At 39.9% G+C, this 12,918-nt stretch overlaps 1 protein-coding gene across 1 annotated transcript; it reads right to left on the bottom strand.

Annotated features, from left to right (window-relative positions):
• Positions 1-549: 549 nt before the first annotated feature.
• Positions 550-7,551, bottom strand: cyp27b1 (cytochrome P450, family 27, subfamily B, polypeptide 1). The gene is made up of 9 exons (XM_077727008.1): positions 7,199-7,551; positions 6,411-6,601; positions 4,940-5,130; positions 4,424-4,624; positions 4,047-4,207; positions 3,320-3,486; positions 3,169-3,250; positions 2,892-3,089; positions 550-2,046 (listed from the first exon to the last, which is right to left on the bottom strand). The coding sequence occupies exons 1-9, from the start codon at positions 7,418-7,420 to the stop codon at positions 1,933-1,935; spliced, it is 1,527 nt and encodes a 508-aa protein (XP_077583134.1). The 5' UTR covers positions 7,421-7,551; the 3' UTR covers positions 550-1,932.
• Positions 7,552-12,918: the final 5,367 nt, after the last annotated feature.

Raw genomic sequence — 12,918 nt, 5'->3', positions numbered from 1 at the left:
AAATACAGATTGTTTTTATTTTATCCAATTACTTCATATGGAAAATATTCATTTTTATTTTATTCATTGATTATTTATTTACTGTTAGTATTTATTGATTATGTGTTAGTCTGTTTCTTTGTTGTTGTTACCTGTGCACTGAAGGTGGTGAAGCTTAAAATCTCAATATACTTGTATAATGACAATAAAAGCATTTGATTTAAAAAGTGGTTATTTGTACATTCATCAAATCGAGAGAGCATTTTTACTGTAGCTTCTTTGTGCATTAATCATTTTCATTTGGACGCAATGTCTGTTGCAAATGCAAACATGACCAGATATCTGGTCAAATGTATTGACTCTTTGCAATCCACACACAAGAACTTTGAGACTTTTAAAAAACTATTTCAAAGAAACTTATATTGATGTGCCAAAAGTTTTGTTACAGACATTTCTGAGAAAGTGTAATCATTTCAATTCAAATTGAAATAGTCGATTATGGCTCCACAGATGATGGACAAAACACTGCTATTGTACCAAGGATTTTATTGTTATGTATAGTCTTAAAAAAATGCATGTTAAATTACAATAAATACAGAATTCAGACACAAATGTTTCTACACTTACAAATTGTAAAAAGAAAAAGTGTGCATTGTTTCAAACATTACAGCCATATGTATTTCCAAAGTATTTGTGAATTCAGAACATTTTCACCCTCTTTGTTGATACAAAGTCATATTTTGCACAGCTGCCATTTGAGTGCAGATTCTGCAAAAGAATCCATCATTTTTGTTTTGCATTTTTTAACCTTAGCGCCTTCACGACAATCTTCTCCATTAATACTTCAGATTGTAAATGACCACTCATCAATTTTGCATTCCCAAAGCTGCTCTGATGTTCTTTTCAGTGAAGTATTTTTATCTTTAAAAAAAAGTAGAACAAATTGGAGTTTTAACCTAAAATTGTCATCAAACAACTTAAATTTCAATTATCCCACATAAAGTGAAGCATACCTCATAATACTTCAATATATTGCGCGTATAACGGATTACCTTCTTTCCATTTTGTCTCCACACTTTAATAAAAAACTGCAATAAATAATCAGTGATGGCAAAGAGAAAAAAAATGTTGATAATGATAACTATAAATGATACTTAGCATGAAAAAAAATGACCTGGCTTCTTATCAAAACAAAATAAATCACATCAATGACATATATAGTATTGTACAAATTAATTTTATCAAGCAAATAATGTAAAAATGTCTTCTAATTTACAGGTTTTTTTTATGTTTTTAAGTTTAATACTACAAAAGTAAGTAAACCTATTAATTATTTTATACCATTAGTGCGTTTGATTTAATAATGATAATATATTAGTTAAAAGGTTACATGTGAAGTTAATAAATCTTAACCATATGAGTTAGGAAATTAAAAAAATGAACCAGATTCAACATGGAGAAAAACTGATAACAAATAAGAACAATGTGTAAATCAATTAGCATCCCTGAACACTGCTCAAATTTGACATTTTCACTCTAATGCCCTGGCAATCAAATTTGAATAGCACACACATTTTGCTTTGACCATGTGCTTGGTTAAGAATAAAATGTGAGAAATCCAATCCTAAAATGAAACATTCTTTTACACACGTGCTCTGACACAAATAAAAAATCATCTTAAAAGGCTTAAATGTCCAATGACGATCAATGAAACAGGATCTGAGGAGCATTTTTTTTAACGACATTCATGGGAACTTTGTGCAAAAATACGCTGTAATGTAAATCCAAAGGCTGTAGTTAATTTCCCATGGAGTGCCTCAGTTATTGCTTTCTACTCAAGAGGCGTCCGTCTGTTGGGCTTTTAACCTTTTTGACATGACCCTGCCCGCTTGCCTTGTGCTCTTGAGATCTCTGGTAGCTTTCACGTAACTCAGCCTCGCTCGCTAGAACGGGTCATCGTTCAACAAACTGCAGGTTAATGACATTTTCAGGAACCAGCAGCGTCCGCGTCATGGGCTTCACGGAAACGCCTTTGGGGTCTGCCCGCACGTCAAACTCTATCAGGATCTGTTCAAGCAGAAACCGACAATGGAGACTTAAACGTGTTCAATTCACACAGTAAACGTGACACAGTGTAGATTTGGCCATGGCGTTAGATACACTTGCAGGCACGTTGGATCAAATACAGTTATGCTCAGTTTTGATTCACACACATGATGTTTTTAATGGTGCTGCATTGCCTTGACCTTTTAGATTGGAAATTGCAGAGGTCTTAGTGCTTGTAGAATTTTTACTTTACTAGAGCAGAGTAGTGTTTTTTTTCGTAATCTGACACCAATGTTGCCAAAGATGTGTTAGAGTTTCCTCACAAATATGCTTACTAAGCATGTATACATTCACAATTTACTTAGTATGAAGAGTAGCTTTTACTTCTAGTGGTGCTTTGTGCAAATAAAGTTGTGTTTCTGACTTTTACTCCTCTCTCATATTCTGTTTTTTTTAAAGCTGGTCAGGATTTGACCCCTTTTTGCTCAATGTTCACATTAAATAACTAAAATTCCCAGACCTTCCCAAATCAAGATGCCCCTTTGCCATCTCTTCAATGAAAAGTAACTCCACAAGAGGGCGCAAATTCCACATACAAATATGTATGAGGACTGGAAGTGGCTACATCCTACAGATGACTAATTACAGAATGTACCTTATGTCATAAGGCCTTCAACTAAACCAAATCTATCACCAAATGATGTCCAATTTGAGAATGTCCGTCAAATCCGAGCATTAATATATCACACAGCTAAAAGAGATGCTATTCAAGCTCCATGGAAGTCGAAATAGAGAACTGTAATCACCCTTTGCACAAATGTAAAATCATCTAGACAAAATGGAAGAAAACACGAAAGCTTTCTCACCCTAGCCAGAGCAAGGTAGAGTTCCAGCTCGGCAATACGTCGCCCTATGCAGCTGCGCTTCCCCACGCCAAAAGGCACAGAGGCGTATGGGTGGTGAGTCTGGTCCTTGTTCAACCACCTTTGCGGCAGGAACTCGTCGGGATTTGAAAACACGGCTGGGTCCCGGGATGTTGCAAAGTGGCACAGCGTGATCAGAGTCTGCAAGCATTGATTCGAGTCTTAGTTATATTGATGCTGCCTGCCCCTCAACTGTTGGGGATTTCTTTTCAACACTCACATTTTTAGGAATGAGGTAGCCTCCAACCTGAATGTCCTTCTCAGTGATGACTCGAGCGTTAGCAGGGATGACCGGATACAACCTGGAAAATACCACCATTCCTGAGCACCATCAAAATGACGTATTCCGGCTTGGCCAAGGGGAATCCTACCTGAGCACTTCTTTGACAGTAGCCTTCATTAGAGGCATGCGAGCTACATCTTCAGCCCGGGGTACCTTTCTGCCTTGCAGGACCGTCATGACCTCGTCGCGAAGCGAGGCCTGCACCTCAGGGTGACGCGACAGCTCATATAACGACCAGGACATTGTGCTGGAGATCTGTAAATCACAAAGAGATTACTATGATGGCAACTAAGAATGAATTAGTAAAAAGTTCATTTTTGAACAATAGTCTCTTGAGAGCACTGCTTCCAGTATGTTTTTTATTATTTTTTTTTAGATTGGAACATAATTTATTTCATCTTGCATTCGGGAAATTTCTTGGTTGCAGTAGCAAGACAGACACACAAGACATTGTAGACCTAGGTAAGAAACTGGAGCCACACACACACAAAGTCCACAATGTGGATAATATTATCCAGTATTTAACAAAGACTAAATAGTGTCAAATTTTTGTTGTTGTGTTTCACTCAATACTATCTCCCATTGAAGAGGATGGCTGAACCATTCATTTAAAAAATAATGGCTGCCATTCGCCCTAGTTCAAACTGATTGGACGTCCGTCACCATCGAGCATCATTTCGGATTCAAAGGGATTGGGTGTTTATTTTGTCTGAACTACTTAAGATGTTTTCTATAATAAATTAACCTGCTTACATACTATTGAAGTACTAATAAATATCTGAATGTATAAATACAAATGGAATGGTTTGCCTTACGGTGTCGACACCTGCAAGCAGCAGTTCTGTGATGTTGCTGTAAACAGTCTTTATTGGCAAATCAGTCCTAGAGAGGTAATAGGCGATGTAGTTGCCCTCTTTTTCATTTCCATGGCTTTTTTTCTCTGCTTCCCTCAGGCGTTTGTCAATGTGGCCTTTAGCTAGAAATTAGCACAAGGACAGGAGAATACTTCATTAGGCACACGTACGCACTCAAATCAGATTCATTACAACAGCTGGATTGACTGTTGACTGTTTATATTGACAGCTTCTCAACCTTTATGAAACTAAGGTGACATATTTTAGACAAAAAAAAAGTGTATGCAGAGATAAAAGCGACACATTTTGAAGTATTCGTTACCAGTGTAGGAACCTACCAAATTCAAACATGTTGTCCCAGCATTGACAGAAGGTTTTCCATGGTTTGGGGAAGAGCGTGTGCATCCATTTTGGCATGGCCATGGTAAGAAGCGTTTTTACAAACATAGTGTTGATGGACTCAATGAAGAGCTCTGTTTCTTTTGGAACAACTGACTCAAGGCAGCCAATTCTGGACTCAAACAACACAGAGGAGATTCCTAAGGGGAAAATAAGAAGGGTAAAAAATGTCACTGATACTGAGAACATTTGTACAGATGGTATTTTGTGAACAATTCAATTGGCCGCTCAAATGTAATAACAAACATTGTGAGTCTGTAAGTGTTCGAAGCGCTTGTTAGACAATTGGTTGCGCCTTCATTTGGTGTCGGTACTATGAGTAGAATGACTATGAAATGATCCTACATGTGTGGAAAAGGAAAGAAGAAAAATGCTCAAGTTGGGCTTTACGTGCACACATGTTGGAAGTGTCAGCTTTATCACATGACACTCCCCCAAACTGCGTTTGAGCTTACCCTCGAGACCGAAGTAATAAAAGTCCCTGGCCACGTCGGTCACAAGGCCCTCGGCGTGTCTGCGCTGGCGAAGTTTGACGATGAGGTCAGTGACCACGCCGTTCAGGGTTTCGTCGTAAGCTTCCACTGCCTTGGGCCGTAACATGTGCTTCGCCAGGAGACTTCGCACCTCCTGCCACTCCTCGCCTTCACTGCGCACCATACATATCAACGTTTTCATTTCCATGTGATGGCTTACACAAACATTCCACGCAGTTCACAACCTACAGATGCCAAAATTTGATATGAAAACATTCATGGTGGAACAAATTTGATTTGGTCTTAAAAAGAACACACACACACTGCCTATTATCAGTACACAATTGATTAGAACATGTTAAGAAAAGTTTAATTTTGTCTCCTCATGGAGGCCCGTTGACCGAGTGGTTAGTGCATTGGCCTCACAGTTCTGGTGTCGTGGGTTTGATCCCAGGTCGGTTCTCACTGAGTAAAGTCTGGATGTCCGACCTAAGGATTAGGTGGATTGCTGGGATAGGCTCCAGCGCCCCCGTGACCCTTGTGAAGATAAGTGGTTCGGAAAATGAATAATAAAAAAAATAATAATCATTTTACACAAAGACAAGACCACAATCTCAAGGCACCTTTAGTATCTCAATACATTACAGTATTATGACAATCATGATATCACTTCTAAGAAGATAATGGCTATTCAGAATAACGCAATAAAACTGTAAATTTTACCATATTTTTCTTTGCATTGTATCTTTATTCTGCTTTCTTAATGTATCATGTATATAACCAGTCTGTACACTATTAATAACAGTCGCACCTTGTTAAAAATAGCTCAAACCTATTTAGCAAAAGTGAGTTTTCGAACCCAAGCCAACCGGGGATATCCGTCTCTCAAATGCACAATTCACTAATCTGACCCTAATTAAAGAGTGATTTACATTACATGTGACACTAAGCATGTTGGACTAAATAAATAAGGTAATGTATTATCTTCATTATATTGGAAAAGCAGATGCTGAATATGTTAAAGGAACTTCTTTCCAAATTTTCGACATTTTTTTCTTTACCAAAACATTTTTATCTCCTCAATACATTGCAGAGTAAGTGTGTCGCATGCATAATGTATTATTTTCAGTAAACAATTTTGCATTTTGAATTCAATTATTCAGGTGAAATGTCCTCCTATATGCCTCCTATAAGTCACAGGTGTCAAAGTGGCCGCCCGGGGGCCAGGTCCGTCCCACCACTTCATTTTGTGTGACGCGCAAAAGTTAGTCGAGTGAGCTGACTCTATGATTTTCCTAGCTATCCAGAAAACCTGGATTAGTCGATTAATTTAGGCAACCGAGTTAGCAAACATAACAGCCCTATAGGTCACTGCAGCCATTGGCTTAGCACAACCCCAACTGGCTTCAGGCCAATTGTTTTAGTCGACAATTTAAAAGAAAAGAACACTTACGATGTCAGAAGTCCGTAGTGTTGACCTCTGAGCTTTCTGTAGTCTTTCCAGGACGAAAGGTCAGAGCGCATTGGGCGTTGGCCTTCTTGCCTTAGCACCTGCTCAATAAGTGCGGGATGAGCCACATGGACTGTGCTGATGGGGCCAAAGCTTGCCTTCCACATGGGGCCGTACCGCTGCAATCCCTCAATCTGGAATACGCACAAGCCATTAGAACTCATGAAACTACCCCCCGTGGGTTAATGATCGCTCTGCCTTTTGTTTGACATGGTGACTGACTAGTACTAATAATATCAAGTGTCATGTAAAATGCTTTTCGATGAACTTTTGAGTGCACTGTAAGAATATTATGCAAGGAGACCTGTTTCACAATAAAACTTCAAACACAAAGTTATGCATCCGGTTGTACAAAAAGGAAAAAAACCCAACTCTGTGTCATTTAAGAAGTTGATCAGTAGGATTTGGAAGTTTCCATAAAACAATAAGAAAGTGTGCACAGTGAGATACAGGAAACTGGAGTTCAGGTTTTAGTGGCACACTCAAAAGTGTTAATTTAATGGCATGTGGATGTTAATCTGCATAATCATACTAAGACTTTGCATGTATTGAACCAGGGGTTGCAAACAAGATAAGAAGCAAGGAGCTGCATTCATTTTTAGATAACTACAATTATACTTATCACTCAGCATGTCTATCTATTTCTACTGGAGATACACTATCTGAAAATACATCTACATACTTCCCAATTTGCATATTAGATTGAAATCTGTGATTGAACACAAGCATACTTGCAACTGATGCAACTTGGACAGTCCCCGGCGGGCGAATAAGTCCCAGGCAAAGCCGAGCACCGACGGTCCGGGCATGCTGTCCAGGCTCCTCACCACCGTCCCGTCGGGGGCGGCCGCAGCAGCACCTTCTGCCCACTTTTCCATCCACCTGAGGAGGGGGGTGGCGCTCCGGCCGGATACCCTTAACGCCTGCTGCAGCATCCTCCTCGCAGAGATCATGGAGCGGTCGCCGGGCGCCGATGCTCATTTTCTCAGCCCCGCCGAGCTGAAGGCTCTATTTATAACCCAGCGACCTGCTCCTCGAACCCGCGGAGATAAAGCTGTAAATTTTCTCATTCGGGGCCAATGGTGGGTGTTGTGTGGCAAGTAGGCCCCGCCCCCGCCTGGATGAGACGATGGAGCCTGGAGGTGTGTCCAATCACAGGGCCGAACAAGGACCATCCCAGAGCGCCAGCACACGTGGAAGCCAGCGCATAAATAATACACGACTACCTGCGAGCGTGCGTGCGTACGTGCGTGTGAGCGTGCGCGTGAGTCTGAGAGGGAGAAAGTGGCTTATCTCGAGCACTTTGCTCTCCCACAGACCCACACGCTGACACGTTTAGTTATCACGCATGCCTTGCTTCTTAAGGGGCATTCGAGGAGAGGTTATTCCAGGGTAAAGAAAGCATGACTGGAGACATCAACTGACTTTTTTTTTTTGCTGGGGATGCTTAGAAATTGCAGGATTTTTCTGTACGTGTGTGACACATTTGCAGATTTGTTACACAAGATTTAAATGAGGGGTGTCCAAGTCATTTTTTTCGTCTGTCATTTGGATTTCATCCGGTGTTCCGTTATGTCATCAGTTATGAATCAGCAGCTTTTGCGACCGTGCTGATCGATAGATCATTTTTCAAATTAGAACAAATCTTAAGCAACTATTGATTTTAAAAGGGGAAATAGTTATCTATAGATCTATAATCATTTGAATTTGATCATTTAAATGAAAGTTGTTGACCCTATTCTCCACACAAAATCATGCAACGGGACAAATTTAGCCCGCAGGGCCCCACTTTGACATCTGTGATTTAAATCCTTAAACGTTTGACCTGTGAGAGCTGGAATTCAGTGCATTTTAATGAACTCCCTGTGGAGCATGTTTATGAAGAACGAACAAAACTCATCAGCACTGGATATACTGGCAAATAAGATAAACAGAGTGGAAAAATGGGAATTTTGGGGGAGAAAAAAGCATATTAATTGACAAGAGCAAGTGATAGCACTGCAAGACAGCGACCTTGAGCAAGTAAGCATTTAGTAGTCATTTTAGCAACCAGGGTGAATTCAAGATGAAATTCGCGAGATTTGAGATGTTGCAGCGGTCAACGAGGAATCTTAACAGCACATTTGAAGAAGGTTGTGGTACAGGAAGACACCGTCTGAAGGACGTCATTTTAAACATAATGAATATTCCATTAGTTTCTCGAATGGCATGTTTAAAGGTTTCATTTGCTAGGAACAAAATATGTTTCTTCCATTACTCGTGGTTCTCTTGGATGGTTAAAAAGTTGCTTTTTTTGGTCTGATCCAGTACTTGTAATGAATGCACATTTTCACTTTGATACAGTATTGCTGCATTGTAACAAAATATATCCCGAATATCTTTTGAACTAAAGTTTTTTCATGGTCAAAACACATACAATAATATTAGCACAATGTTACATATTAGTGTTGTTCCAAACCATTGAATGTCGTTACTGGCTTTTCACCATTTTCAGGGTTTTGGTGAAGGCCGCCACAATGCACATATTAGGCATATTCGTAACTATTCCAAATGCTTTAAAAATTCCAATGGAAATACTCAGGGATTCTCTGCACTGATGTCATTAGCCTTATGTGTCAAAATAGCAGCCCAAAACTGATGTGGCCCCAGAATGTTCTGAAAGGAATTAAAAAAAAAACAAGGTAATAAGTTAAGGGGTTTCATACTAGTGCTGACGTCATTTTTCTGTACAGACATATGTAAGTGCCAATCAAAGCTCCCTGTAAGACATTTGCTGAGTGTGTAGATACAGCTGTAAACACCTGCAAGAACACTCTCAAACTAAAATACTCAACCAAAAGATGATTTGGAGAAGAATCAACAAAAACGGACCAAGCATCAAGATCAAGTCAAGGCATGCAAAAGGCAGGGCTGGCAAACGCGGTGAGAGCCAATAGAAGTCGGCTGCAAAGGTTTTACAGGTCACTACACTGTTTTCCCAAAAGGGAGAAGAAGATTAAAAGTAAATATGAAAGCCTTCAGATCTGCATCTGAAGTGAAAGAGAAAGCCAGTAAGTGAATTCAGAACAGGAGGAAGGAATGATGGGGATTTGCTACTGGGATACGGGCCGGGGTCAAAAAAACAAGGAACTGTTTACATAGCTGACAATTAATAAAAAGTCGCTTGCTGTGCACATCTGCAGGACAGATCCCGCATGGCATTACAGACAATCACAAAATGAGCATATTATTTAAAAGTGGCCCGCACAAATATTTTCTCTGAAATGTCGGGTTTTTCCAAGCCCGGGAGAAAATCCTGACCTGAATTAACTTGCAGTGGAGTTGGTGTGAAGTACCATGTGTGTCAAGAAAATTAAGTGACACGCCCACGGCTATAGAACTCCCAATTGGCCTCAGGGCCTTGGCTGACCCTTATATATTCCTCAAAAAGCCTGAATCAGGCGTTTGATGAGGAGATACAAGCCACTGATTTACAATATGCATTGTTGAAAGTAAACTTTTATGGTTTGGGATTAGCGACATAAAGTGTACTGTTTTCAAATTGTGTATTTTCACTCTTCAATCTCAACACTACTACATATATTCTGTTTTAAACTTTTTTTTCAGGCCGCTATACTTCTTTGACAATGTGGAAATCTAAAAGTTTCTTTTAATTCCTTGTAATGTGAAAATGAATGTGCATATTATCAATATATTGTGAATTTGACACCATGAAAAGAATGTTGATAACAAAAGACAAATACAAGGTAGGCTTTTTGAACACTCTAAATTGCCCTTAGGTAAGAGTATGAGTGTGAATGGTTGTCCATTTCTTTGTGCTCTCTGATTGGCTAGGATGAATGAATAAATGAAATACTCAAGTACTTAAAAACTCCGCCAACAATATAGCCAAGCACAAAAAAACACAAAAGAACAACTTTGTACTTTGAGGAGGAGGGAAAGAATTATTGAATCCCCTGGTGCCAGATTAAAAGAAAAGCATTGTTGCATGAGAATTTAAAAAAACACTTTCAGTGGTTTTCTCAAACCTCCATTTTAAACCGGTTTGCCTTCATTTGTTTGAAGACTTATCCAGTGTAGGGGTTTGATTCTATTTGCTCCAATCACAAATTGCGACCACTAACTTGAAAAAAATGTCTTAATCCAGAGATTTCTATCAACATTGGAAGAAAGTACCGTATTTTCACGACTATAAGGCGCACCCTCAATGAATGACATTTTTCCATATACAAGGCACACTGTATTATAAGGCGCACTGTCTATTTTGGAGAAAATTTAAGACTTTTAAGTGCGCCTTATAGTCGTGAAAATACGGTAGTTTAAGAGGACGCTCCAAGAACACTTCTTGTCGAATGTAGCGATGTAAAGAATTCTAAATACAAGTGTGATGTTGAAATGGGAGGAAGAGTGCGTGGCCCAAAGATAAACCATTGAGAAATGTCTAGACATGGGATAGGTGGAAGACATTGCTCCATCTTGAAAGTGAAAGATAAATATTGACACAAACAATTTCTGACGAGGCCACTAGAATGTCTGCCTATTACAAAACAACGCAAATAAACCATCGACTTGCAGTTGACAGCGCTTGTCAGAGAGATACCAATGAAACCTGTGTTTATTATGGCAGCGTCCAAATGGATTGAAATTGTTATGCTTATACTTTTGGTATTCACTTCGATTGAACTTCTGAAAACCTTTTCAACACCGAACTGCGCCTATTCATTTGGTTTGAACTCTTTTACTATATCAGTTGAACTTATTGAGCGACACCACACTTATCTTCTGACTACACACCGCTGTTTTCTGGATGAAACTTTGCTCAATTGCACTGGATTATCTTTAAAAACTCTGGCCCGGAGACAGCTGGGATTGGCTCTGGCACCCCCTGCCACCCTAATGAGGATAAAGGGGTTCAGAAAATGAGATGAGATGAGTACTTTTGAACATTTTGTAATGTTGAAGGCTCATCTTACAATACAGATTGGTGGTCTTTTACACTCATTTTTTGAACTCTCTCTGATTGCTATCATTTGAATAACAACATACATCAAGCTGGATTTTTGCCGATGGAGAGTCAGTTGTTTCCCAACTTGGTGATGTCAGGGTACAATGACAACAAATGATATTCTGTTCGTTCTGTTCTAATAATTATTATAATAGTAGCTTTTGTCTCACAAGATAATGGCTTCAACTCCAACCTCGACAAACGAACCATCTGCCATTCTAACCAATTTTCATTGGGGCCTGGGGTGAAATTTTCACTGCACAGACAAGTCGATTTCAACGACTACACAAGATGCTTACGGATTAAACGCTAGGACGAATGTGATATTTTTAATGGACATAAAAATAGAGGAATGACGTGAAATGTGAAATCCTATAAGAGGTGAATAGATTCTTTGTGCCGTGGTGCAGTGGGAACTGACGTTTCACAGTTGTAGATCATGTTGGGGGCTCGGCAGGGAGAGCCTGAGAGGTATTTTCCCTTATTGTGTTGGCCGGGTGCCCAGAGGGGAGACGATGGCTCTATAGCCCAGACTAGTATGTTAAAGTTCATGGCTGCAGCCTGCCTGCCTGTCTGTCTGTTAATGGCAGAAGAGTGCCTTTGTGTACAGTACACGCACGTACTTGCGCACACTACTCCTCCGAGAGAGAATGAATGTATCGTATTTTCACAACTATAAGGCGCACTTAAAAGTCTTAAATGTTCTCCAAAATAGACAGTGCGCTCTGCAGTCCTGGTTCAAATCCAGGTCAGTCCACCTGTGTGGAGTTTGCATGTTCTCCTCGGGCCTAGGTGGGTTTTCTCCGTGTACTCCAGTTTCCCCCTACATTCCAAAAATATGCATGGTAGGCTGATTGGACATTCTAAATTGCTCCTAGGTACTTTGACTTGAATGGATTATCAGCAAACCAGTTTAGCAATTTTGAACAATGATTCAAATGAACAACTTGTTTCAAGTGTTGGCATTGTTCATGGAATCCTTTTTCCTCTTTCATTTGTCACCCAAGGGTAGGGCATTAAGGTATGTGGTGAAGGGCATTTGCTGATTTAACGGCATCTGGACGCCACATGGACCCCCCCCCCCCCCCCCACACACACACACACACACACGCCCCCCTCCCCCCCGTCATGTGAAAGACTTTTCATCGTCCACATGATGGATGACCACTATTGTGGCAACATGTGCGACTATACCAAGTGTATATCTCTTTTCTGTGATTGGTCGCAGAATGTGTCAAAGAACAAGAAGCCTTTTCAAATGGAACAAAGTCAAATACCAAGTAGTGGTCATTAAATCTGTATGTGTTATAACAGCTGACTGACATGGTGTATTTATTTTTGCATGGGAGACTTCACTCCAACAGATTTTTACCCCACACATTCCAATGCAATGTGATACAACCCATAGGCCAAAAAAGAGATGTTTTGCTATGCTTGAGGTCTTGT

Source organism: Stigmatopora nigra, chromosome 10, assembly GCF_051989575.1.
Source record: "Stigmatopora nigra isolate UIUO_SnigA chromosome 10, RoL_Snig_1.1, whole genome shotgun sequence".
NCBI lineage: Eukaryota > Metazoa > Chordata > Actinopteri > Syngnathiformes > Syngnathidae > Stigmatopora > Stigmatopora nigra.
This window is presented reverse-complemented; position numbering and strand designations above follow the sequence as displayed.

Coding starts and splice junctions, on each gene's coding strand:
- cyp27b1 (XM_077727008.1), bottom strand. CDS start 7,420: ATGATCTCTGCGAGGAGGATGCTGCAGCAGGCGTTAAGGGTATCCGGC. Junction 3,090..3,168: donor GCTACCTCATTCCTAAAAAT/GTGAGTGTTGAA, acceptor CAATGCTTGCAG/ACTCTGATCACGCTGTGCCA. Junction 2,047..2,891: donor TCTACCTTGCTCTGGCTAGG/GTGAGAAAGCTT, acceptor CTGCTTGAACAG/ATCCTGATAGAGTTTGACGT.